Source organism: Penicillium bovifimosum (genome assembly GCF_028826915.1).
Source record: "Penicillium bovifimosum strain IBT 22155 chromosome Unknown utg000005l_segment0_segment0, whole genome shotgun sequence".
NCBI lineage: Eukaryota > Fungi > Ascomycota > Eurotiomycetes > Eurotiales > Aspergillaceae > Penicillium > Penicillium bovifimosum.
Window position 1 is genome coordinate 3,889,482 of NW_026622714.1, and position 26,557 is coordinate 3,916,038.

At 51.0% G+C, this 26,557-nt stretch overlaps 10 protein-coding genes across 10 annotated transcripts; 8 read left to right on the top strand and 2 right to left on the bottom strand.

Moving 5' to 3' along the window:
• Window positions 1-1,175: 1,175 nt before the first annotated feature.
• N7515_006675 (C2H2-type zinc finger protein) lies at window positions 1,176-3,232 on the top strand (the record flags this gene model as incomplete). Its single annotated transcript, XM_056667419.1, has 2 exons — window positions 1,176-3,002; window positions 3,059-3,232. 2 exons carry the CDS (start codon window positions 1,176-1,178, stop codon window positions 3,230-3,232), a joined length of 2,001 nt encoding a protein of 666 aa, XP_056521015.1.
• A 1,852-nt stretch (window positions 3,233-5,084) lies between these two features.
• Window positions 5,085-5,706, top strand: N7515_006676 (uncharacterized protein; the record flags this gene model as incomplete). The annotated part of the gene is made up of 3 exons (XM_056667420.1): window positions 5,085-5,196; window positions 5,296-5,384; window positions 5,515-5,706. The coding sequence occupies 3 exons, from the start codon at window positions 5,085-5,087 to the stop codon at window positions 5,704-5,706; spliced, it is 393 nt and encodes a 130-aa protein (XP_056521016.1).
• An 827-nt stretch (window positions 5,707-6,533) lies between these two features.
• N7515_006677 (DNA replication factor Cdt1 C-terminal domain-containing protein) lies at window positions 6,534-7,994 on the top strand (the record flags this gene model as incomplete). Its single annotated transcript, XM_056667421.1, has 1 exon — window positions 6,534-7,994. One exon carries the CDS (start codon window positions 6,534-6,536, stop codon window positions 7,992-7,994), a length of 1,461 nt encoding a protein of 486 aa, XP_056521017.1.
• Window positions 7,995-8,398: 404 nt separating this feature from the next.
• Window positions 8,399-11,306, top strand: N7515_006678 (mismatch repair ATPase MSH2; the record flags this gene model as incomplete). The annotated part of the gene is made up of 2 exons (XM_056667422.1): window positions 8,399-8,422; window positions 8,499-11,306. 2 exons carry the CDS (start codon window positions 8,399-8,401, stop codon window positions 11,304-11,306), a joined length of 2,832 nt encoding a protein of 943 aa, XP_056521018.1.
• Window positions 11,307-11,757: 451 nt separating this feature from the next.
• Window positions 11,758-14,564, top strand: N7515_006679 (phosphatidylinositol N-acetylglucosaminyltransferase; the record flags this gene model as incomplete). Its single annotated transcript, XM_056667423.1, has 6 exons — window positions 11,758-11,877; window positions 11,992-12,084; window positions 12,149-12,159; window positions 12,229-12,409; window positions 12,476-14,161; window positions 14,220-14,564. 6 exons carry the CDS (start codon window positions 11,758-11,760, stop codon window positions 14,562-14,564), a joined length of 2,436 nt encoding a protein of 811 aa, XP_056521019.1.
• A 277-nt stretch (window positions 14,565-14,841) lies between these two features.
• Window positions 14,842-15,281, bottom strand: N7515_006680 (uncharacterized protein; the record flags this gene model as incomplete). The annotated part of the gene is made up of 4 exons (XM_056667424.1): window positions 14,842-14,937; window positions 15,006-15,076; window positions 15,139-15,176; window positions 15,241-15,281. The coding sequence occupies 4 exons, from the start codon at window positions 15,279-15,281 to the stop codon at window positions 14,842-14,844; spliced, it is 246 nt and encodes an 81-aa protein (XP_056521020.1).
• Window positions 15,282-15,566: 285 nt separating this feature from the next.
• Window positions 15,567-17,831, top strand: N7515_006681 (exosome nuclease subunit RRP6; the record flags this gene model as incomplete). Its single annotated transcript, XM_056667425.1, has 1 exon — window positions 15,567-17,831. One exon carries the CDS (start codon window positions 15,567-15,569, stop codon window positions 17,829-17,831), a length of 2,265 nt encoding a protein of 754 aa, XP_056521021.1.
• A 2,425-nt stretch (window positions 17,832-20,256) lies between these two features.
• Window positions 20,257-22,742, top strand: N7515_006682 (Ras GTPase activating protein IRA2; the record flags this gene model as incomplete). Its single annotated transcript, XM_056667426.1, has 3 exons — window positions 20,257-20,470; window positions 20,527-20,660; window positions 20,733-22,742. 3 exons carry the CDS (start codon window positions 20,257-20,259, stop codon window positions 22,740-22,742), a joined length of 2,358 nt encoding a protein of 785 aa, XP_056521022.1.
• A 1,195-nt stretch (window positions 22,743-23,937) lies between these two features.
• On the top strand, window positions 23,938-25,154 carry N7515_006683 (SEC14 family lipid-binding protein; the record flags this gene model as incomplete). The annotated part of the gene is made up of 3 exons (XM_056667427.1): window positions 23,938-24,176; window positions 24,321-24,444; window positions 24,507-25,154. 3 exons carry the CDS (start codon window positions 23,938-23,940, stop codon window positions 25,152-25,154), a joined length of 1,011 nt encoding a protein of 336 aa, XP_056521023.1.
• Window positions 25,155-25,613: 459 nt separating this feature from the next.
• On the bottom strand, window positions 25,614-26,467 carry N7515_006684 (uncharacterized protein; the record flags this gene model as incomplete). The annotated part of the gene is made up of 2 exons (XM_056667428.1): window positions 25,614-26,237; window positions 26,291-26,467. The coding sequence occupies 2 exons, from the start codon at window positions 26,465-26,467 to the stop codon at window positions 25,614-25,616; spliced, it is 801 nt and encodes a 266-aa protein (XP_056521024.1).
• Window positions 26,468-26,557: the final 90 nt, after the last annotated feature.

Here is a 26,557-nt window from a genome sequence, read left to right on the forward strand (position 1 = left end):
TCGAGAGGATCCGATGTATACGAAGTACAAGATGGTTTAAAGATCTCCACTCCGAGTCTCGACCTTCCCCAAGAACCAAACTGTCAAGACTTGGCAGTGCCTATTTCCAGGGTCTCAACGAGATAGTCAACGTCAAGGACTTCAGAGTTTCAACCCCATGTATGATCCGTGGACCGTACCTGTAGCTATAGATCTTAAGTAGTAGACTCCCTCGACTCTAAGATCTACTCCACTTAGGCCTAGACAACTCTTCTCAAGTAACCGAAGTCACTAATGATTCATGGAGGTGCCTGGTGCCTTTTGAATAGTATGGAGACACGCGGCTAATCTGGTGAAACACTTGATGATTCGCATCGGTAGCCCCGGAAGAGAAGCCCATCGTCGAGTTCCTGACTTTTTCTTTTTACTTTTCGACAGCTTTTTCCTTTTGCCCCTCGCTTCCGATAAGCCTCTTGTTATTTCTCATCGTCACCATTCTTGACTTCTTTTTTTCCCCTTAAACCACTATATACGAAAATTATCTCTTTTCTTCGTTTCTTCTTTTCCTTTTTACTACTCTTCCGGCTGGTCGGATTTTACACTCTCCCTTATCTATTTGACTCGAGATACTGTGAATATCTTGATTCTGGAAGTGAGAGAAGAGAGAAAGAGAAATGATTGCGAACAACTAACCTTCTCTTTTCTTTTTTTTCTCTTCTTTCGACATTCTTCCTCAAACCCTTGCATCTTTAGGGATCCTGACATTCCATCTCCCCTCTCTTGCTCCCCTCTTTTCTCGCTCAGCTTTACAGAGCTTAGCACTTTCAAATCGTACGTGTCGAACTTCTCCGAATCTCCTTCATCCTTTTCTTTTTCTTTTGTGTGCTTTTCTGCGCTTCGAGTTCCTCCCCCCTCCCCCCCCCTTTTTACTAGTAGCACCCGGTTCACTGGAGTTGCGCAAATGTTAACGGTCGATCTGATCATCAGACTCCGCGTCTTACTCCCCTCCGACTTCTCTGTAGTGGTGCGGTTTCTACGACTCCATATAGAGATATATAGAACCCCGAGGGGCCCTGGGGTGATTATTCCGGCCGATCGGGTTACTGGCGCTACGACCACCGGTGGCCAGGAACATTCGCATTCAACTCTCCGGAGGCCTGACATCACTCCCGCCTCCCCAACCGTTTTACGTCGTCATGGCCTCCTTTCTCCCTGTCAATAACTCGGCCCCTGAAGATCACACGATGGATGGCGCAGCGACACCTCGAGCGGTTCCAAATGGCAGGCCGGTCACACCGAACGGTTCTTCGACGACGGAGCAAATTCCGGATAGCGCTTCACACCGGAGCCGAGGCAGCGATACTTCATCCCACACAACCTTGACTCATGTCCGAACCCCGTCAATGTCTGACGAACCGATGCACGATTCCGAGGATGAGCAAGACGACTCCGGTCATGAACAGGATCCAGCGAGCAACGCACCACCCACGAAAAAGAAGAAAGGTCAACGCTTCTTCTGCACAAACTTCCCTCCTTGCAATCTGAGCTTCACCCGAAGCGAACATTTGGCTAGACATATCCGCAAACACACGGGCGAACGTCCCTTCCAGTGCCACTGCTCTCGGCGCTTCTCCAGACTCGACAATCTCCGTCAACATGCTCAAACAGTCCATGTCAACGAGGAAATCCCCGGGGATTCGCTGGCGGCCACGGGTACACGGTTCCAACGTCAGGTTCGTACGGATCGAGTACGTCCACCAGGCCGGGCGCGGGCAGGCACCGCGGGCAGTATGGGCGGCCACACCCGCGGTCACAGCAGGAACCTATCGACCTCGAGCATCGCATCAACTACATCGACCTATAGTCAACCCCCGGAACTTCGACGCCGACCTCCGCCTTTGATCATGGCCAACGATCCCGCAGCTCGATCCCGACTGGCCATGGATGCTATGGGAGAACCTCCGAGCACACCTCCAGCTCAGGTTCGCGGCGCTCCCGGTGTCGTGACTGCCGGTTCGCCCTACACCCCGTCCAATATGTTTACCGGTGCCGGTGGAAGTCCCCAGTACGCTTCGCCCATGTCCGGCACGTCACGCGGATTTTGGGAAGGCAAGACGGCCGCCCGTCGTCTGTCGGTGCCAACTAGCAGCAATCCTTTCCTTGCACAGCACGGTACTGCATATCCACCGGCATATCACGCCCCCGCTGGTGCACCTTATGCACCTGCCGCCGGTGTATTCGCAAGCCCCACCAGTACACAGTACTCTGTATCCCGTGACGAGAGCACTCTCAGCGCGGCCGAGGCAGAAATGCGGAGAAGAACATGGCACCCCTCGTCATACACGGGATTCCCCCGCCCTGGAACCAGTGGTTTGAACCAATATCATACGCCAGACACGGTCCCCGCCTCCTTTGGTGCAGACGGGACTGGATCGTCAGATCATCCACCTCGTTTGCCCGGGATTGAGAGTTTCGACAAAGTAGTTTCACAACAGCGGCCGATGACCCCTCCCACCCGGAAAGCCAGTCCCATGCAGCTTGACCATCATCGCCCATCGCAAAATCCTGCCTTCGGGTCTGGGTTCAATTACACACAGCCAAGCCATCGTCCAGCGCCACCTATCTCCGGCCCTGGGCACAGACGAGGCCATGTCTCCTGGGATATGTCTTTGCATCATAACTTGACGGGACTGGATATTCGGGACCGTCGTCCATCCAATGCATCAGCGTCTCAATGGAGTCAACAAACGCTCGCCGAACTCCAAAACGTCTCTTCTCGCCCATCATCCTCCTACCAGCCTGCATTTGGACCAACAGCCGAGAGAAGTCCCGAAGAGTCTCGCGGACACCGCGCGAGCAATTCAGTGGGCAGCCGCACACGGACCTCCCCTGAGGACTCCAGTAGCAGCGAGGGTGTTCACACCCCATCCACCGCATCCCTCGAGTACCACCCGGCGATCGTGCACAGCAGTGGGTACATTGAATCGAATGATTCCTCCCTACCCTCTCATCACCCTCCACCGGTAGGTACTCCTCTCCGAATGCACGGCTATCGGCCCGGTTACTAATGCCGTCATAGATCTGTGGTCGCCAATCCTCGCATTCGGACGGTTACGAAGCCCACACCGAGCGGGATCCCCGCTCCGACCTATTCGCGGGCCATTCGGCCCGCAACTCGGACATGGGCCGGTTGGAGGCTCTAGTCGCCGTTGCCACGAGCGAAAACTCAGGTGCAGCCAAGCTGTTTCTGTAAATCAATTGGACAAAAAGATCTTCCATACTCTACACCATCCTATATATGAGTACATGGCAAACACCTTCGCTTTCCTGCAACTAGCCGGCAAACAAATCATATACTTGGCATACTCCCATTTTCTCTCCCGATCCTCTCGCTCTCCTGGTAGCATTCGCCATTATTCCCGCCTACCGTCTTTCACATTCGCCTTCGTCTGCCTTTCCGAGCTATTTTACTTCCCTTCTTTCCACATATTTCGGGGATTCTTTCAGCTGCCAATCCCACGGCTCTGGAGGGCCCTTGATGACTGATGACTTTGACGACCACTGATACATGACCGGGATCCACGTGCCCATCTTTCCTTACCTGTGTTCGGGGGTCTTATGCTTTCGTTCTATTCCAGACGGTTCTGGACGGATTTCTTCTCTTTCCCTTTCGTTGTTCTTGGATCAGTTCTCACATTCGAGCTGCATATCCGGCGTTTGTGTGGCGGGAGCTTTGTTGGATGGAGTCGTGTGTGCATGACGATACCCTACCTATCGATCGTTTGGTTACTCTTCATCTCTGCTCGGGCACCGCAGTGTGGCAGACTTGCATGTTTATATTTCTGCCTGCTGTTGTGCATCGGCTATCTTACCCTACCCTTATTTATATCTGATGACCTACCTTCCCGCCCTCTCGTTTCGCTTCGTGTCTTACTACTACTACTACTACTTTTTTGGTGAATTGTGTTTGATTCTCATGCGACACGGACTATAAGTATGAGCACTATCGATAACTGTTATGAGCTGAATATGACTGGAATACATTGATACGTCTGGGCTGTTCTCGGGATTTGAACGTAACTTTGTATTGATGTAGCCCGAAAGTGGAAGAAATGATCGTCGTGCACATTACATATACCTGATGAGCTAAAGGGAAAGCAACCCGAACTGGAAACTTCGCGATGTCAGGCATCTATCTCTCTTGACTCGTGGCGTGTGTTGGTGTGTCAACTACCTACGGAGTAGCCACCGCCGCTTTGGCTGAAATTCGAGGCCAATGAAGGGTCCAATGATGGCAAGCAGCGGCTCTATCTAGTTCGACAGTTGGCAGGGACCCGGCATACCCTTCATAGGTCGTTCGGACGGGAGAAGCATGCCTGCTGATGCATTTGTTTCGTATGCATTCGCGGTCTTCACTTGTTCCATAGGTACATAGTGAGAGGTGTTTGTGAGCGGGAAAGATGGAAAGATGGAAAGATGGAAAGATGGAAAGATGGAAAGATGGAAAGATGGAAAGACCGAATCAACATTGGGGGGCAGTCCTTAATCTCCTTATATATCCGTGTCCACTTAAGATAGTACATCCAGTAGGTATGTGGTAACTACACATACCTAAGTTCCTAACCTCAGTACGAACAACCATGGAACGAAGGTGGGAGAATCATGCGATCAGGTGACGCTCAGCGAGCAAAAAGCGGCAAGTCGTGAGCACTAAAACGGAAAGGGAAAGCTAGAAGTGGCATAGAGCACTCCGTATGTAGCTCACAATTGAACAGGAATCGGGAGGAGCTACACGTTCAGCTCCATAATCCCAATAACAATGAAACAATGAAGTAACATAAACTAATTAATTAGGGCAGAAAGAAGAAAAGCTGTTGATAGTCCTGTTCTGTGAAGTAAATGCGACTGGGAAACCGAGCCGTGGACGTCATCGGCTGAGAACACGACGTCATAAGGTGACCCGTTTCCCCGTGCTTGAACATGACCTATAAAACCCGGACTTCCCTGCAACTTGCTGCATCACGACTCTTTAACTCACTACTCCGTGCTCATTTCGATCTAATTCTCCAAATCTCTACCACACCTTCCCTCCATTATCACTCAATATGTCGAAGAGCCGTATGCCAATGTACCTGGGTCTCGCCGCGGCGGGCGCAGGCGGATACTACCTCTACAATGCCGGCGGTGACCCCTCCACAGCAAAGCACCAGATGCGAAGTATGTGCCCTCGGTCCACACATATTCAATCTTTCAATGCCATCGATGGATAGATTGCCTTGGAATATATCAAGCTAACATTATATCTCCCTGCTCCAGTCGATGCCGAAAAGGCGCGCCAGAAGATGCCCGGTTCAGACAACGCCGAATCGACCGGCACGCAAGCCGGCGCTAACGTCGATGATGCTGTAAGTTACTGTACGGGGTTTGGTACCACGTGTGCTCCTGCTTGATCCTCGATGCTCGATGTTTCGAGACATGGCCTACCGCCAAGCCCAATCAGGATGATGTGACATGATGCTAATGATGTTCTTCTAGATTGCCCGTGCCCGTGCTGAAGGCAAGGAGGCTAGGGACAAGCTCGAGGGACTTCGTGACGACGCAAAGACCAAGTTCAATGCCGGTGTCGAGAAGGTCAATGCTGGTGTCGACCAGGTTGACCGTGACGTTGAGAAGAAGGCTGCTGAGGCCAAGGGAGCTGTCTCTGGCTGGTTCGGTGGCAAGAAATAAGCCCTTTTACCATGGAGAGACGCTCGACGATTTCATGTCACTTTTACTTTTTACGGCGCCGGTCGGGTTGAGGACACATAATGAATAATTCAACCTTTATGAAACTTACATAACTCACTTTCATCTGTTGTCTGTCTTTTGTAGGTTGTACGCAGTAGATTGTAGGCTTTCTTTGTAAATTGTCGATGGAGTTGGAGTTCGTGTATCAAACGAGTCTGAGTGATGGACCAATGCGCCCGGCGCTGTCTCTGAAGGCGCGACATGAAACCAGGTATTTCAATGGCTTAGTAGGCTACTTTCAAATCAACGTGTGATGGATGTAGCGTCTGTCAGGCTACTTGTGCTTGAAAGATTGTCTCGGCGCTGAGCTTGGACGCAGTGACATTCCAATGCCGGAGCATTACCGTAGTGACCAGAATGCCCCGCGGTCTTGAGATTTCCTGTAAGAATTCCCTAGAATTTATTATAATAACCTGAGAACCTCAGTTTCTTCTTTCATAGAGTCCAGAGTCTTTTTTATATTTACTTCAATTTCTCTTCAACTTCAGAAGGTCTCCACGGTCTCCACATTAATTTACACTTCCCGTTCACGCGTTGCCATTTAACTTAAAGTGGCTAGCGTGATTTCCACGCGCCCTCGAACGCGTCCGACTCCTTAGTACTTTCTCTGACATCTCCCACTTTCCCACTTTCCACACTTTCCCACTTCTACTTGCGACTCTAAAATCTCGGTATCTCTTACTTTGTATATTCTCATACAGTTATATCGATCGCCCTTGCTTCATTATCCTTCATTGACCAGCCAAAAATTTTCAATCGCAGCCGCGATGCCGCGCATTTCCCGGTCAACCTGCGTTGCTCAGCAGCCAGCCATCCAAGCCTTCACTCGGGCAACCAAGGCCGGCATTACTCCGCAACTGCCTGCCAAAAAGACAACATCGCTGCCAGTATCGCCTTCCAAGAAACGCAAATTACAGGAACTCGAAAACATCGAATCCGGTAACAAGCAGGCACCAATCGAGGAGGAAGGCACGCCCTCAAAAACTTTACGACTCAATGAATTGTCCGTTTCGACACCGCGCAGTGGACACTATGCTTCACCAAAGAAAGCTTCGCCCCAGAAGTCCCCGAGTCGGACCCCGAGTCGACGGGCTCGTGCCCCTGTCAAGAACGCTCCCTCGACACCCGCAACCCCTTCCAAGCAGCGAACCCTGAATTTCGAGAAGGTTATCACAGTGCACGACGAAGTTCCAGTCATTGAGCGGCCCCTGTTCTTCAATGATATCCTGAACCTTCACTCGTCCTTCGTGCAGGCTTTCTCGATTCACATGGCACACAACGGCGCTAGAACCGCTGCTGATCTCCGAGAATTCCTCAACAGTGTTACCCGCCTTTGGAACAAGCGCAAAGTGCAGGTAAAGGACCTACAGCGTCTTGTGTGGATTTGGGATCAGAGCTCGAAAGCGCAATACGTGTCATATCGCTTGGCGAACTATGGACTCGGCAAAATTTGCATGGAGCGCACCGTTCAGATGGAGGTGCAGCCTCCGGCTCTGCAAGACTCTTTCGAGGAGGCCCTTGATTTGCTGTGGGAGAAGGCCCCTGAGGCCCTTCGGACTGCCAGGGAGGAAGATCAAGCAACTCTGTTCATCGAATCTCTCGGTCTTTCCACCATCCACGAGTCTCTCACCCCGTTCACGGTCTTCCAAAAGGGCCAGCAGCGTCTTCAGGATCTGAAGGGCGGTCTGCTGCGCTTGAAGGCCGAGAGACAACTCTCACAGTCCGCAGAAACGACCCCACAAGAACGGACAGCCACACTTAGCCGCAAACAGAGCCTGCTCGATCGCATCAAGAACAAAGAGCTACGCCAGTCCAAGTTGCCTCCGCCGCCTGCCAAGAAGGAGCTGCTGCAACGTGCCGCCGTTGATCGTGTCGAAGAAGTTGCTGGGGTTCTCGCCATGCTGCGTCCTGCTGGGTATGTCGGCAATGGCATCAAAGCTATGTTGGCCTCTCAGCGCAAGCCCTTCAAGCTCGATGCGATGGTTGAACATGTCCGCGACTCCATCCGCAGTGAGATTGCCCGCGACGAGGCGGAGATGTGTCTTGAGATTCTGTCAAACCCTAAGGTTGCCGGTGATTGGGTCAGCATGGTAACTGTTGGCCAGATGAAGTCGGTCGTGTTGAAGTCTTGCAAGGATGTCTCCGCCAAAGACATTGGCCTGAAAGCCGCCCAGCTGAAGGCTGAGTGGGACAGATCTGCAACATGTGTGCAGACCACTCCCTTGTGATCTATGTCTTCCATTTGTTTTCCCTTTCTCTCTTTTCATTTGTTGGATACCAGTCATCCGCGGAGTCAGTTCTGCTCGCGGCTTTGCATCGACGCTCGATACCCCCTGTACTCTACTACTACATGTCTTATTAGCTCCCTCACTACTTGAGGTAGTATTTAGCAATTAGGTCCTTGGACACTCAACCACAATACGATTAATTAATGAACTCGAATGAAAAAGAACCCGCCAAGAACGTAACATGAAGGAGTCGCCCAGTGTAGATCCCACTTAACGCGCGACGCGTGCACGGACCAGTTCCGCCACAGCGCGTCGAATTATTGGACTCGTCCAAATCATCTTGAGTCCTCGACACCAGCCTTTGCGTCCTTTGCTGCATTTCAATTCTTGCAACAACTGACACCATGTCTTCACGACCTGATTTGAAGGTATGATTTTCGTTCCCAGACTCTTCCTCAACCCGTCAACACAGCAAACACTAACTTGGACCTTGTATCATCACAGGTCGACGACGAGGCTGGCTTCATTGGCTTCTATCGCGGTCTCCCGAAACCCGACAATGACGAAACAATCCGCGTGTTTGACCGGGGTGACTGGTACTCCTCGCACGGAGCTGACGCCGAGTTCATCGCACGCACAGTCTACAAAACAACCTCCGTACTCCGCAACCTTGGCCGCAGCGAAACAGGCGGCCTCCCCTCCGTCACCATGAGCGTCACCGTATTCCGAAACTTCCTCCGCGAAGCCCTCTTCCGACTAAACAAGCGCATCGAGATTTTTGCGTCAGCCGGCACAGGCAAGAGCAATTGGAAACTCGTCAAGCAAGCTAGTCCTGGCAACCTCCAAGACGTGGAAGAGGAGCTCGGTAGCATGGGCGCTCTATCCATGGACTCGGCGCCCATAATCCTAGCCGTGAAGATCTCTGCTCGTGCAGCGGAAGCCCGCAATGTCGGCGTGTGCTTTGCAGATGCGAGCGTGCGTGAACTGGGTGTCAGCGAATTCCTTGATAACGATATCTACTCTAATTTCGAGTCGTTGGTCATCCAGCTTGGTGTGAAGGAGTGTCTTGTTACTATGGATGTGGCGCGGAAGGACGTCGAGCTGGCCAAGATCCGGGCTATTGCCGATAGTTGTGGGATCGCGATTTCTGAGCGGCCTGTGGCTGATTTTGGCGTCAAGGATATCGAGCAGGATCTTACGAGGTTGTTGAGAGATGAGAGATCGGCGGGTACGCTGCCTCAGACGGAACTCAAGTTGGCTATGGGCTCTGCATCTGCGCTGATCAAGTACCTCAAGGTCATGACTGATGCTACGAATTTCGGTCAGTATCAGCTCTATCAGCATGATCTGTCGCAGTACATGAAGCTCGATGCTTCTGCTCTCCGGGCGCTGAATCTTATGCCTGGTCCTCGGGATGGAGCTAAGAGTATGAGTTTGTTCGGACTGCTGAATCACTGCAAGACTCCTGTGGGGAGTCGGCTGCTGGCCCAGTGGTTGAAGCAGCCGCTGATGGACCTGGCGGCGATTGAGCAGCGCCAACAGTTGGTCGAGGCGTTTGTTGTTAACACTGAGCTGCGTCAGACTATGCAGGAGGAGCATTTACGCTCAATCCCGGATCTTTACCGATTGGCCAAACGATTTCAGCGGAAGCAGGCCAACTTGGAAGATGTTGTGCGAGCGTACCAGGTTTCCATTCGTCTGCCTGGGTTTATCAGTGCACTGAGCGATGTGATGGATGAACAATACCAAACACCTTTAGAGACCGAATATACCTCTAAGCTTCGCGGTTATTCGAACAGCTTGGCCATGCTTGAAGAGATGGTTGAGACGACTGTGGATCTTGCTGCCCTGGAAAATCACGAATTCATCATCAAGCCTGAGTTTGATGATAGCTTGCGAGTCATCAGAAAGAAGCTGGATAAGCTCCGGTACGACATGGATATGGAACATCGCCGAGTGTCCCAGGATCTAAAGCAAGACATGGAGAAGAAGCTCTTCATGGAAAATCACCGTGTGCACGGCTGGTGTTTCCGTCTCACTCGAAACGAAGCGGGTTGCATCCGTAACAGGAGGGAGTACCAGGAGTGCTCAACACAGAAAAATGGTGTATACTTCACCACATCTACCATGCAATCCCTTCGCCGAGAGCATGACCAGCTGTCCTCGAACTACAACCGAACCCAGACCGGTTTGGTCAACGAAGTCGTCAACGTCGCCGCTTCGTATTGCCCGGTGTTGGAGCAGCTCGCTGGTGTACTCGCCCACCTCGACGTCATCGTGAGCTTTGCCCATGCTTCGATGCATGCACCTTCCGGATACGTCCGCCCAAAGATGCATCCACGAGGCACTGGAAACACTGTTCTGAAGGAAGCCCGACACCCTTGCATGGAGATGCAGGATGATATTTCCTTCATCACCAACGATGTGTCGTTGATTCGTGACGAATCATCTTTCCTTATCATCACTGGCCCCAATATGGGCGGTAAATCAACGTACATCCGACAGATCGGCGTGATCGCGCTCATGGCTCAGACCGGCTGTTTTGTCCCTTGCACCGAGGCCGAGCTGACCATTTTCGACTGCATTCTTGCCCGCGTCGGTGCTAGCGACTCGCAGCTCAAGGGTGTGTCGACATTCATGGCAGAAATGCTGGAGACATCCAACATTCTCAAGTCCGCCACGTCTGAGTCGTTGATCATCATCGACGAACTCGGCCGTGGAACTAGCACATACGACGGTTTCGGCCTCGCCTGGGCTATCTCCGAACATATCGTCACTGAAATCCGTTGCTTCGGCTTGTTCGCCACTCACTTCCACGAGCTCACTGCCCTGGCGGACCGGTATCCGAAAGCTGTCAAGAACCTGCATGTCGTTGCCTTCATCGGTGATGGCGATGAAGGTAAGGCTGAGGCTGAAGCCGAGGAAAAGAAGAAGCGCCAAGTCACTCTTCTCTACCGCGTGGAGCCAGGCATCTGTGATCAATCTTTCGGTATCCATGTCGCCGAGCTCGTGCGGTTCCCGGAGAAGGTTGTCAATATGGCCCGTCAGAAGGCCGAGGAGCTTGAGGATTTCACCTCTGCAACAAATGAGGATGGCAATGCACAGACTTCTGCGCCCTCGCTCGATAAGTACTCGCAAGAGGAGGTTGAAGAGGGCAGTGCCCTCCTCAAGGCGATGCTGCTGAAGTGGAAGGCAGCAACTGAGGGCAAAGATATGACAGCGGAGGAGAAGCGCCAAGTCATGCGTGATCTGGCGCAGGCTGATGATAAACTACAGGCCAATAAGGTGTTCCAAGGTATCAAGGCTCTTTAATGATGTGGGCTATTCATGGGATCAGGCGTCCAGGCAAGGCAGGGGTTGAAACTTGAAAGGCATTACCTACATGTATTTTATACACATTGTTTCATACAACATTTCAGATGGATTGACTATCTATAATCTATTTTTGCTATGAGCTCTTTTACCTTCTCCTATTGACCTACGAAAGAAAAAGTTGAAGTTGTAGTCATCGATGGGTATAGATCGATCCATAGAGGTCAGTCACGTGTAGACGGGTCTAGACGATCACCGCGGGATTGTGACGAAGCAAATAATTCAGTCAACGCTCTTCTGATTTCTCTAATTCCTTCTTTCGAGGCCCAATCGTACAGCGGAGATTCTCTTCTCGGATCCTTGCTATCGCTGTTGCCTCTGAAACCCTCTCGACCGCCCTATCGAGCTATGCGCGTAACCTAAACACGGACGGCCTGAACCACCTCGATTCATGCACCCCTTTTCCGTCCTCACCCTTGGGATCTTCGTCGCGGGCTATATCACCGCTAGGTGGGACCTTGTTACCCGTCTGTACGAATTGGCCATCTTCGCCTGGGATCACGGTGTCGTGGTATGTTTCTCCATCCGTCATCGGCCATCGGTCCTTGGCCCTCCGCTTGCGACTTTATCAGCTTGGGTTCTAGCGCACATCATCTCGACCAGTTCCTAACGGTGTTACTTCTAGACGCGAACTGCGAAGGGCTTCATTTTGCTCTCCGTCTTCTTTTTTCTCCTCGTCCTGCCGATAAATCATCTTGCGGCCAAGGAGGGTCAATTGGTGAGCAGCCCCGGAGCAACCACAACGTTATGGCAGCGGTCAAAGACATGTCGCTCGGTTACAGGGGTTGGAACTGTATGCTGACCGTGTTGGGGGAAACAGCATCCGCGCCACGTGAATTTCGGCGTCTCCGCGCGCGAACAGTTACGCCGTCGAGGCTCGTTCTGAGACTCAGGTGGAGGATGACAATATGCTCATGAGTGATGGATTGCTGCGAGTATTTTGGCCATATGATCTCCCGCGATCCTCGTCCCCAGGTGTGATTGTCGGCTGGCGGAACTCGGAGCTTGATCTGTTCGTGCTCACGGTGTTAGAAGATGTCGAGGTGAGTGCTTTCAATCGCGTCGGTCTGCTCGTTCGATATAAGCTGACCATTTATGCCGTGGAATAGTCTCGCAATGTCGATAATGCTCTCCGGGCGGGCATCCTCTTTCGGAATAGCCCTCACCCGATCGTGCGCATCTTCACTCTTTGTGGACGCTCGCAAATGCATGTTCTTGGCTCGACTAACTCCCGCGAGCCTTCCACGGCGTTCAACTCTTCCCACCTTGAGGTTAATACAATGCCACCCGCGAAGGCTCCGCGCATCTTCTGCCCGCCGGAGGCAAATCTCTCTGTTCAGGTTGTCATGTACCACCGTCCTCACCCAACGCGCATGGAGTATATGTCGTTAAATCCGATCTCTCTGGCTTTGGGTGACAAAACGTCAAAGACGGAAATATGGGGGCCTTCTTCCGATGATGTTGAAATGGAAGAAGAGGGACACAAGGCTGGGCCAAAGCTGTTGGTCGAGAAGCTTAAGCTGCATACAGTTGTCAAGCATATTCCATCACAGAAGGAGCAAGCCCTCCCGCTAATCGTCAACCAGATCAATTGTGCCTATGAGATGGGGCAGCTCATGCACAAAAACAGCCATCTGATCGGGATTCGTGCAAAGAGAAGCATGAGTGTCGGAGAACGTGTTGTTGAATCGGCTCAAAGCTTGTGGGGATTCATTGTCGTCTGCATCGCCCACGTTTTCTGGCAATGGATCTGGCCCATCGTCACTCGAGTATTCGTCATTGGGCTTGTGGGCCATCGTTCCGTTGCAGAAATCGTCCTGCAGGTTCTCGAGTGGCGTGCTCGACCTGATGCGGCTGCTATCAAGGATATCTCGGCAACAGCCCAGCAGGTCGATATACGGTTGCAGCAATTTTGCTACTGGCCAATTCAATACGTCAAGCTTCGGCAAAGAAAGGATAATTGGGAAAGTGTGACGACCAGTCATCCAGACTATATTCGGTTCTACAACAGTTTGTGGCTTGTTGCCAATGATGTGATCATTGGAATTGCCTTGGGGTCATACATCATTGATAATGCCAATTGGGTCGCTTCACAAATCAACACTGTCTTGACCGGCTGGACGGTGGAAGGATTACAGCGTACCATATCGTGGCTAATGGATTGGCCAGCCGGCTTGAAACTCAACAATGAGCTTGCAGCATTCCTTGGTGACCTCTTCCTGTGGGTCATTGAGAATTGGGCAGCTTGCATTGCCAACATTCAACCTTACCTTCCTGCTGTCATCTACATTGTCGGATGCTCAAGCTTTGCAGGAGCTAGCATGCCGATTGCTCTGTTCTCCGACCTCCTATCGATTCTGACGGTCCACATCTACTCCTTCTATATTGCCTCCGCTCGTATTTTCAACTGGCAACTCACGATTATCATCTCTCTTTTCCATCTGTTCCGTGGAAAGAAGCGCAATGTCCTTCGCAATCGAATCGATTCATGTGACTATGACCTCGATCAACTCCTTCTGGGCACAATCCTTTTCACAGTCCTGTTCTTCTTACTACCAACAGTAGTGGTGTTCTACTTGACCTTTGCCTCGGCCCGGATGTTGATCATTTCAATGAAGGCAGGGCTTGACACCTGCCTTGCATTCTTGAATCATTTCCCACTTTTCGCATTAATGCTCCGCGTGAAAGACTCGCGGCGGCTTCCAGGAGGGATTCAATTTGAGCTGCGGGATGAACCAAACAAAAGCCCTGATAACCCCGACTCATCGGCGCGGGTTTCATATATCCATCTCGAGGTATGTATTCATTTTCCGTACAACAGAAGTCCTCAAAAAGTCCTAACCAAATCTTTAGTCTATACCACTTCCACTGCGTGCAATGTTCGACCAGTATTTCCAGTTGGGCCACCGGCTCCGAAAACACTATCTCGCGCCTCGCGTCATCTTCTGCTTGGTGACAGGCCGCTTCGTGCCGCCCATTCACCGTCGCAACCTCTATAGCATGCAGTATAGCATGTTACCTGCTCGCCGGGCAAGTATGGCAGAGGTATGGGCATTGCTCACGCAGACGAAAAAGGGCAACGGTGGAAGCAGTGGCGCTGGGTCCATGGGTGGAGGGAGTAGTTCCATGAGCACCTCGGTGCCTAAGGTCCCGGCCAACTTCGGTCAAGGTGATCTTCGGAGACGGGGTCATCGCTGAGATTGACCAACAATCCTCCCTGTACATAATACCAATAATGGTTTACTACTGATTTGATATTCTTGGTAACGTCTCGGCAAGCCGAAGTAGAAAGACTAGTAAGATAGAGGATTCAATATACGCGGTCCAGAGATGAGATATGCTATTTACACAGAACAAAATCCAGAAAGCCCAAACCCCTTGAACGCCTGTATAGATCACATAGTATACATGGAAAATGCATGCCATCGCTAAAAAGAGGAATGGCGCCGACTTCAGCCTGCCCATACAGTCCTGTTCAGGACTTCTTCAGGAACTCTGCATCTGTTTCACTGCTGCCACTCTTTCGGGCATCTTCCACCATGACATCAATGCCCCTTTCCTTGAGGACTTTCTACGAACATCAAGATACTCCGGTTAGATGTAATTCTTGAAATGTAGCGCATACCGCACAGGACTCACATTCAAGCAACCCTTATACTTCTTGAACAATTCTTCGCAGTCATTTGATGAGGTGTTGCCACGCAGATATTCTGTTCTGATATTAGCTTATGCTGTATAAGCTGGTATGCTATGCCAAGGCATAGACACATACTTTCACTATACCACTTGAGAAAGCAAGTGTCATATTTCCTGCGTTGTCACATCAGCCTCTGCTTGATTTTGTTGGTAGCTGAGTATATTGACTTGGACTCACTCTTTGATATCGTTGCATTCAGGGGCGATGGAAGCTGCCATATCGAATGTGGCAAATATTGATTGAATTAAAATCCGATGACCTTCTAGACTTCTCACCTGTCAGGCTCTGTCTGCGTCGTTAGAAGGACATGAAGAAGTCACGCCTCGAGAGATCGTCAGAGTACATACAAATTTCGCCACTCTGGGAAGGCGGTCAGGGCGGGCCTACCATTTCTCCATTGTCATTTTCTTGCGACTTTTTTTTCGTTGGACCTGCCATTACATTTCTTCCTATTCGCCCTTTTTTTTCTCTGTATCCAGTGAACTGGAGCTCTGCTAGTCATCATGGACTCTGCAGAATTCAGCCCGTTTCAGGATAAATTAACCTCCGCCCTGGTGCAGGTTTCACGGACCGTCGGACAGCTCTCAGCGGAAGACCTCAGTTTCCATCACACCTCCACCAACGGCTTTTCCGAACAGCTAGACGTACAGACCAAGCGCATTATCGCACTGACGAACGCTGTTATCAAAGCTGCCACCGCTGACACTGATGTCAAGGGTCCGACACTTCAGGATGAGGACTCAATTGAGGATAATTGGCGCGGCGTGGTGGATGTGATTGATTCGCTGTTGGAAAAGGCCGATGCCTGTTTGGACGAGTTCACGGGAGTGATCAAAAAGCTCAGCCCCTCACAAGAAGAGCAGGCGCCGCCCCCCGTGAAGAAGACGCCTAACTTCCCGACTATCTACGACTACGGGCCGTCCAAAATTCCTAAGCCGCAATTGCTGTTCGAGCGCAAAGTTGATAACACCGATCTGGGTCCGTTTAAGCCCCTTTTGAGGTCTAAGCCCCATGCGATTGTGCCGTTGGAGAAGTGCTTGAAGACAAAGAAGCTGGACGGTGGAATTGGCTATCCTCACCCCTACGAGACGGAGATTCTTGCTTCAGAGTACCCGCAGTCGGTTTACCAGGTCTCCCCTCCGGTGGAGTATTTGCCTTTCGAGAGCACCACGGCTACTTTTGTGGATACTGTGGAGGGGGTCAAGGAAATGCTTGAGGAGCTCAAGCAGGCGAAGGAAATTGCTATTGATTTGGAACATCATGACGTGCACTCTTACCATGGTCTTGTCTCTTTGATGCAAATCAGTACCCGGGAAAAAGATTGGGTGGTGGATACTTTGCAACCCTGGAGAGAGGATTTGCAAATGCTGAACGAGGTTTTTGCTGATCCGAAGATCTTGAAGGTCCTGCACGGCGCTACGATGGATATCATCTGGCTGCAACGTGATTTGGGCCTGTATGTAGTCGGAATGTTTGATACGTTCCACGCTGCATCTGCGCTTGGGTTCCCAAAGCGAAGCTTGAAATTCTTGCTTAGCAAGTTCGTCAACTTCGAAGCTGATAAACGGTATCAGACGGCAGATTGGCGAGCTCGCCCCCTTCCGCAAGCCATGTTCGACTACGCACGGTCGGATACGCATTACCTTCTCTACATTTATGACCGCCTACGAAACGACCTCATCGACAGTTCGTCCGAAGAGGCGAGCCATATTGATTACGTCAATGAGCGATCCAAGCATGAAGCTCTGCAACGCTATGAACGCCCTGTTTACGATGCTGTCAATGGATACGGCCCTGGAGGCTGGTATGATCAGTTGTGGCGCAATGCGAGCAATCTCTCCAAGGAGCAATTTTCTGTCTTCAAGGCTGTTCACCAATGGCGCGATGAAGTAGCGCGCGCTGAGGACGAGGGATGGCAATGTGTCTTCCCCAAGCACATGCTCTTCAAGATTGCTACTGTCATGCCGTGTGAGATGGGAACTCTTTTCCGAACCCTATCACCCATGACCCCCATCACCAAGGAACGGTCACACGACCTTTTGGATGTTATCAAGAAAGCCAAGCTTGCCGGTATTGATGGTCCAGAATGGCGCGATGTTGCACCTCCGAAACACATTGCAAAGGCTGTAGAGACCGCCAAAACGGAAGCTGCACCTGCCGATTTCCCCATTGCTGAACGCTTAGAAACGTCTCAATTCTGGGGTAACGTTCTGGAAGCCAATGACACATCCATTCCTGCAGAATATGCGCTTGCCGCCACTGTCGAAGCCTTGCGCCTCTCACTCCCCATGCCACCCATGCCGAAGACCGTCTCAGAGACCCGGGAACATGTCCGTACGGCGACGGAACCTGCTCCCGCTCCCACTCCCACTTCCGCTCCCCAGGAGCCAGAGGAGAAGAAGTATTTCACCGTCAAGGACCTCGGCGGTCCTCGCAAACGCAAAGTCACCCCAGTCAACAACCCGGCGCAAGCCCTCTCCACCCCCGCCGACCTCGATGGCACACCCGACGACCCCTACGTCAATCAAAAGAAAAGCAAAAAGTCTCGCAAACAGAAGAAAGCCAAGAAATCGCAATCCGAGCCCGAGGCTGAGGCGGCTTTCGACTACGCCGCCGCCGATGCCGTTCTCAATGCGCCGTCAGCTGCCCCTTCTACCCAGCCTCGCAAGAAGGCCTTCAACCCATACACCAAAGCGATGGAAGCCCCCTCCGGCGCGCGGAAGATCAAGCGGGAAGTCCCCGGCAAGTCTCTTACGTTCCGTGATTAGACGGCTGGTCCGGAGTCAAAAAAGCATTTTACGAATGGGGTTTTGGTTGGTTTATGGTTTTATCATTTTATGTTAGCATAGCGATACCCGTGCGTCAGTTTGGGCCTCTGGGATTCTACTTTTACCTCTTGTATGTATACATGTGTGAATATCAGGTTCTTCTCGACAATGAGATACAGTGTACTAGGAAGTAAGTCACCTATGGATGCAATGATCCAAGGGATCTGTAACTAAGTAGTTACCAGCAACGTCCATGGAGTGGAGGTACCATTCGTCAGCTCGGAAGCCCCAGCCGGCAGCCGGTCATGGACGAGGGTGTATTTCTACAATAATCGGTTTTTATATGCAGGTAACCGTGAAAATAGACTGTGTAGGACAAGGGTACGTTGTCCCATCAGGGGTTGGCAAAGGATCTACAGAGCTTTGGCGTGTTTCATGCAGACGGGATAGCATGCATATTGGCCCGTGTGAATGATCGGCCGAGTTGATAGAAGGCATCCATGGATCTTGCCAGATTTAGGATTCTCGTTATTTTATTTTATTTTATTTTATGCAATTCCAACATGTGTGCAGTTGCATGTGCATACTTCATGTATCTCATGTGGTTTGTCTTTGATAAGGAGAGGGCAACCTTGTGAGTAAGAGAGAGAGTTAATTTTCTTTCCCCTCTCCCGAGTCCCACTATGACTCCACTTTTTGATTTACCCCTGAAGCATGGACCAGGAATGTATGTACTGTTGCACATGCAACGTCTGTGAGAAGAAAAAGAAAATTGGCAAAAGTGGATTCAGGACAACCCCCGCATAGTTTGCTTTTGATATTCTATTGTAAGGTTCAATCATAGAAAGGTTATGGCGGAAATAGGAAAGATGGCGGAAATAGGAAAGACTCTATGTTTGGTTCTTTGTTCCCATGTCCCAGTCCACTGGGACTAACCAGAACCATGGCTAGCGTTATCAATTAGACACATCCATAAGGAAACGTTCAAGGATTAGGTATGTCGCATGCAGTTGAGGCCGGAGTAGTCTGAGACAATTGCTACTCATGCACACTAGGTATGATAGGGAAGAATGAGGTTAAAATATCTAAACGGGTTGAATAATCATCCGTGTGAATGATTCAAATCCCGAGAGGCCATACTAAGGACATCCTCTTTTCATTGGATTTAATCATCGACCTTGGTCCTTGGATGAGCTGAATCAACCTGAAACTCGGGTACTATATCGAGTACTTCGTAGTCAGTTGCAAACACATTTATACAGGAGGAGAGAATATCAGCGATAGAATAAACATTCCTGAAACTCCCACATGGAGGGTCTCGTGGTCTTAGCTCGAGTGAGTGTCATATGGACGCAGGTACCAATTCGCCTTACCCCTGCAGATATGAGACCCGTATGACTTTGGACTTCCAGTATTGGCTTGGTTGAATTGGTTCATTTTTTGGTAGTTGATCGGCGATTTGCTTTTTACTCTCCCGCCAAAGCCGTTTGAGAAATAAGAGCAGATCTGACGTCAACTTAAACAAATCAGTACTTTGTAACGTGCACAGTCCGAGTAGGATGGAGCTAGTGCGCATGGACCAAATCCTCAGGAGAAGAAACCAGGATGTTTGATCGAGATCTTCCTATCAGAGAGGGTTAGGAAGCTTGGAAGCTTGGAATCTTAAGAATCTCCATATTGTGTTCGTAGTAAGGAGAAATAGAGTGAGCGTTCCACAGTTCCACAGTTCCAAACGGCCAAGTGGCAAAATGCATCATTGGGCCAGGGGTAAAAAGATGTACTTTGGATAGATCACTAGACCCTTTCTCCCCTTGCATAACAAAACACAACCGACGTATCATTCCCACTTTTCTTTTTTCTTTAAACATGTAAAGATGAAGAGAAAATCAGAAGGAATATACTTCAGAGAAGAAGAGTCAGTATAAACGAGTAGAAAAAGAGCTAAAATTAAAAAGTCGGGAAAAAAAAAGTAGGAATCCACATCATTGTTTCCCCAGAACCGCCCTAACAGCGAACTAACGAAATAATAATCTCCCCTCTTTACATGTTCCCTCTCTCTTAACCTTCCCCCTCTCTTCTTCAATCCCTTGATTCTCTAATATCTTTGAACCTTGAATCTTGAATCTTTGAATTTCTTAACTAAATCGTTCCCTTCACTCTGATTCGCCCCGCCATTGCCCCGTACCGTGGTTACCAAGAAACTCTTGAATTTGACCCGAACCCCCTGTCGAACAGATCCTCGGTACGGATCACCCTTCACATCCGTTTCCTTCTTTTCCCTTCGGTACACTCCTACCAGGGGCATCTTCCGCTCTCTGGAACACAGTCCTTCCCGCGAATTTCCCTGTGACGTCCGGCAATTCGATCGCCAGTGCCGCTCGACATCAGGCCTACGACGACCCCTCGTCACCTCCCATCAAACACAATGTCCGTTGCGACGATGCTTCAACCTGCATCTAGACAATCGCGGGCATCCTCCTCCTCTTCCTCCTCGTTTCAGCCCGTCGCACGACAGAACACAATGTCGTCGCACGACACTCGGTCGCTCCGCCAATCCAAGCGGATGTCGGTCACGGCCCTGTACCTGTCTATGTCCGCTAAGGATCGAGACTTGGAGATTTCCGATGATTTGTCACGAGGTAGGTCCTTGTAATTCCCCGTTCAAGGGTGAATGGTCGCGCTAACTCTCCGAAAGCACAAAAGCATCTACGGGACTTGAAGTCAAGGATTTCATCGCAATCGAAAAAGAACTTCGTGTTGGAGAAGGATGTGCGATACTTGGACTCACGAATTGCATTACTTATTCAGAATCGAATGGCGTTGGAAGAGGTATGAATTATGGTGTTGGGCAGAAATAGATCTGTCCCGTTGCTAATTTGTTACCCTCTTCCCCTGCTATAGCAAAACGAAGTCGCCAGCCATCTCGATGATACCGCAGACCCACAGGAAGGATTCTTCCCCAACGATGAACGAACCCAAAAATACGGCAATCTTCTTTTCCTCTTGCAATCCGAACCCCGCCACATCGCTCATCTGTGCCGCCTCGTCTCCATGGCCGAAATCGATTCCCTCCTCCAGACCGTCATGTTCACGATTTACGGAAACCAGTACGAGAGCCGCGAAGAACATCTCCTGCTCACTATGTTCCAGTCCGTTCTTACCTACCAATTCGATAACACACCCGAGTATTCGTCTTTGTTGCGCCAAAACACCCCGGTTTCTCGAATGATGACTACGTACACACGCCGTGGTCCGGGCCAGAGTTACTTGAAGCAGGTTTTGGCAGACCAGATCAACGCTCTGATCGAGTTGCGGGACGTGGATTTGGAGATCAACCCGCTGAAGGTCTATGAGAGTATGATTAAGCAGATCGAAGAAGAGACCGGCTCCCTGCCGGATTACTTGGCCCGATCTGTGACAGCCGAGGATGCTGCCGACAACGCGCAGGTGCAGGCTATTATTGCCCCACGCCTGAAGATGTTGACGGACATTGCGAACGGTTTCATCACAACCATTATTGACTCGGTGGACGAGGCTCCGTATGGTATCCGGTGGATCTGCAAGCAGATTCGCAGTTTGTCACGCAGAAAGTACCCCGATGCTCAGGACCAGACGATCTGTACCTTGATCGGTGGCTTCTTCTTCCTGCGCTTCATCAACCCTGCCATTGTTACTCCTCGGTCATACATGCTGATCGATGCCACGCCCACGGACAAGCCTCGCCGTACCCTGACTCTGATTGCCAAGATGATTCAGAACCTTGCCAATAAACCTTCTTACGCCAAGGAACCTTATATGGCCAGCCTGCAGCCCTTCATCCAGCAGAACAAGGAACGCGTCAACAAGTTCCTGCTTGATTTGTGTGAAGTGCAGGATTTCTATGAGAGTCTTGAGATGGACAACTACGTCGCCCTGTCGAAGCGAGATCTCGAGCTCCAGATCACTCTCAATGAGATGTATGTCATGCACGGACTTTTGGAGAAGCACGCCGCGGCGCTCGCCCAGGATCAGTACTCGCATCTGTCTGTGTTGCTGCAAGAATTGGGCGGCGCTCCTCCTCAGGTTCCTCGTAAGGAGAATCGAACCATCACGGTGCCTTTGTTCAGTAAATGGGAGATTGCTCTCGATGATTTGACAGCCGCTCTTGACATTACCCAGGAAGAAGTATTCTTCATGGAGGCCAAGTCGACCTTTGTCCAGATTCTTCGATCACTTCCTCATAACTCTTCGGTTGCTCGCCGACCCCTACGACTTGACCGCATTGCTGAGGCAGCAGCCACCTTGAAAAATGATGCCGTTATGGTGCGGAAGGGCATCCGAACGATGGAACTTCTCAGCCAGCTCCAAGACATGGGTGTGATTGATCGCTCCGACGAGTTCAGTTTGCTTCGAGACGAAGTCGAGCAAGAGCTTGTGCACCTGGGCTCCCTGAAGGAGAAGGTGTTGGATGAGACCCGGAAGCTTGAGGAAGTTTTCGCGACCATCCGCGACCACAACGCTTACCTGGTTGGCCAGCTGGAGACCTACAAGTCTTACCTGCACAACGTGCGTAGCCAGTCCGAGGGCAAAACCCGCGGCGGCAAGACGCCGAAGAATCAGGAACTCGGGCCATACAAGTTCACCCATCAACAGCTGGAGAAGGAAGGTGTCATTCGACGCAGTAATGTGCCAGAGAATCGACGGGCGAACATCTACTTCATGTTCAAGAGTCCGTTGCCAGGGACTTTCGTCATTAGTCTCCACTACAAAGGACGCGCCCGTGGATTACTCGAGCTTGACCTTAAGCTGGACGATCTCCTGGAGATGCAGAAGGACAGTCTCGAGGATCTCGACCTGGAGTATGTCCAGTTCAATGTCACTAAGGTGCTTACGCTCCTTAACAAACGATTTGCACGAAAGAAGGGCTGGTAAATGCGCCGCCCTTTTTGATGAATTATGAGCTCGATCAAAGAGCTCCCCATGCAACTTACCATGCCCTCGGTTCTGTCCAAGTGGACTCGACGGGGCCCCATCCCTTAATCTCTGATGATCATGGACAGAAACTGTTCAACTCCACTGGACGATGGACCTGATGACTCTATACAACGAATCCGACCTATCCGTCCATGCTCGGGCAAATGCCCTGTGTGAATGTTGCTGAATACACGAACATACCCTGAAGAACGATCGCGTCTCACCCCGCTGGTACGGGGGATTGTCGGATCTGGTGATTCTTTTTCTACGTTCTCATTTCTTTGACCCATTACCCCCGTCCTGTCTCTGATATTGCCCTTTCCTTTCTATCTCTCTCCTCATCCTTTCAGTCTATACCCAGCGCATATTGTTTTCTCCATTTTCCATTTTCCTTGGGACTCCGAGTCCTATAATTCCATCATGTCTTTTTGTTTTGCGTGCTCATCACCGCCTAGGCCACTGGTCTCCATGCGCTGTGTATAATAATGTCTGTTTGCGATGTTGACTTTTGTTCTGAATTGAATACCCGTATGTTTTTGTGGAGTTTTTTTGGTTCTTATTGTACAGTCTATATAGCAGATCACAAATTCATTTCGGAATTTCCCCTTGAGCAACTGTGATCTCCTCTCGTGTCTGTCGGTGTCCACTGTGATGCAGAGTGGATATTCGTCACTGACTTGACACCGCCACGTTTGCCCCTCGTCTGCCCCTTTCTTCCTTGTTTCTTGGTCTCGGTGACTTTGGTGACTGGTGACTCGGTCTGTGAGAGAGTGATTTCTGAAACATCTAACGGACAGTGTCTGGTAGGACAATTCTCACGGAATTGAAGCCGGGAAGTATTTTCTAGATAAGAACGACATAACTTCATCGGTGGCCATTAGACCCCAAATACCAACCCAATAGATAAGACGGTGGTGAATATGTAAGAGAGAATGTCATAGTTGATGCTGCACAGTAATTTCTACTAACCCTAAACCAAATATACTGTGTACCGTGGATTTTGTTGTTCGGTCATAAGTTTGGATCTCCCAGAGAGTTTTTGATCTTAAAGACTAAAGTGGCCACTTGCATCTTCCCCTCCGCCTCCCGCTCTTTTTCCACTCTCCCTTCACTTCCCTTGACCCGATACCTCCTCCCCCATCACAGACTCACAATGGCAGCTACAGAGGCTCAGTTGCCCACCGACCCGAAGTACGACCAGTTCGACTTCCCCACCACCGCTCCCGAGGCCCAGCCTGGCCACCCCGGCCACACCTCCCCCGAACAGGATGCAAAGGTGCACCAGCTCCGCGCTGAGCTCGAAAAGCTCGGCTTCACCGAGCGTTTGGATACTTTGACCCTCCTGCGTTTCCTCCGCGCCCGCAAGTTCGATGTCGAGCTTGCCAAGGCTATGTACGTTGTTTTGAATCCTGCTTTCGGAATCCGGAGAATCTGGATTATTTGTTGTTCTCTCTTTCGAGCCGAGTGAAGAGCGTCGAGCCCCGGCTCTTTTGCTCAAGATTTCCATGAGTCTGGTATACTGATCTGATGTTACAGGTTCACCGCGAGTGAGGAGTGGCGCAAGAAGTTCGGCACCGATGACCTAGCCCGCACCTTCAACTACACCGAAAAGGAGGAGGTCTTCAAATTCTACCCCCAGTACTACCACAAGACCGACAAGGTTGGTTCGCTACCACATAAATATCACCACAAACTCGTTACTGACACCGCAATCCCTCCCAGGATGGCCGCCCCGTCTACATCGAGAAATTGGGCAAGATCGACCTGAACCAGATGTACAAGATCACCACCGCCGATCGCATGCTGCAGAACCTGGTGACCGAATACGAGAAGCTGGCCGACCCCCGCCTGCCCGCCTGCTCACGCAAGGCCGGCAAGCTCCTCGAGACCTGCTGCACAATCATGGACCTGAAGGGCGTCGGCATCACCAGCGTTCCCTCCGTGTACGGATACGTCAAGCAAGCCTCCGACATCTCGCAGAACCACTACCCGGAGCGCCTGGGCAAGCTGTACCTCATCAACGCACCCTGGGGCTTCAGCAGCGTTTTCAGCGCCGTCAAGGGCTTCCTCGACCCCGTCACCGTTAACAAGATCCACGTCCTCGGCAGCGGATACCAGAAGGAGCTGCTCTCCCAGGTTCCGGCTGAGAACCTGCCCGTCGAGTTTGGCGGCACCTGCCAGTGTGCTGGTGGCTGTGAGCTGTCCGATATGGGACCGTGGCAAGAGGCTGAGTGGGCTCGACCCCCTAAGTGGGCTGCTCCTAAGGCAGAGGCCACCAAGGAGGTTGCTGAGCCTGTTGTGCAGAATGAGGATCCTGGATACGAGAAGAAGGATGCTGAGGGTCAGGAAGGTGCTCAGGCTAGCGCCTAAGTTGGCTTTCTTTTTTTGTTTCGTTCGATCTAGATATCACCGAGGGCTTGCTGCTTGTTTTGTTTGTTTTTTGCCTGCTGCTCTCCACTATAGAAGGGACAGGATGTGATGGAATTTAAAAAGCGAGTTGATGTTGGTGTTTAGCATGTTGCTTGTTGCTTGCAGGTGTATACACGAATGAGCACATATCGAAATAGCTGCCATGTTGAGGATTTGTGTTTCCCGGTTAAAGCAGCAATTCATGAAGCATAGAAGACGGACCAAGAGTACGAAAGACATTCCCTCTAGGTATGGACATGGCAGACTGGAACTGGCATAGAATTGGACAGGATCTCGACTTTAAAGCCGAATAAACAAGACATGGTATCATGATTCCCCAGGACAAGTCCCCCAAACGCCTTTGCAAAAGCAAAACATAAGAAAAGCAGAAAAAAAAAACCGCTACTCCAAAGCCCTCCCTTACTTCGTCATATTTTCCACCACTTCCGCAGCACGCCCAGCCCTCTCAGCCTTACCAACAGTACTCGCCAACGCATTACCTTCATCACCAACCTCACTAGCATCCCCCTCACCCTGCAACCTTAACAGCATCCGCAAAGCATCCTCATAAACCCCCGCAACATCGCCACTCTTCCACCTCTCCTGTTCCGCCTCCGTCCCAAGCTCAACCTGCAAAGTCCACGCCGGGTCGTACTTAGCGGGTCGAGACTGCGCCGACCCGGCCTCTGCACCCGTAGAATCACCACCGCTGGGAATTGTGCCCTCCGATTGACCCGGCAAATTTCCCCCAGCCCCATCCATCTCCTCGTCTTCCTCTTGAATAATCTTGTTCAACTGCGCAGCATATTCCTTCGCCGCCCGTCTCGGCGCGTCCCGTCTCTGCTGCGCGACTGTCGTATTAAGCGATTCCAGCTGTGCATACAGCGCTGCCACGCGCGCTGCGAGTTCTGTGTCGAAGGGCTCGTACTCGATTTGTTCGGTTGGCGCGGTGAAGGCTGCCGGGAAGGGGAATTGGGGGGATGAGGAGTCTAGGCCGTTGATGCTGATTGATGAGGATGCTGATTCGAAGGTTTCGTTTATGTACTGTTTTTTTGGTGAGTTTAGATATAGGTCCTGGTGGGATTGGTGGTTCTCACCTCGTCGACTAGCTCCCGGACGCGTTCGCGCATCGGATCTGGGGCTTCATTGTCTGTTGCGGAAGGGGGGAGGTGGAGGTCGAGTTTTTGGCGGGAGAGCGCGACTGTGTTGGCGTAGAGATAGGTGAAGTCTGCTGGAGACTGAAGCTCGATTTTTCGGTAGTGTGGTGCTGCCATTGTTTACTTGGAGAGGTTTGTGTTTGGTTTGGGCTTTTCCGCGATTGTTGCTGGGAGTCTTGGCGCGAGATCCCCGCAAACGATGTCATC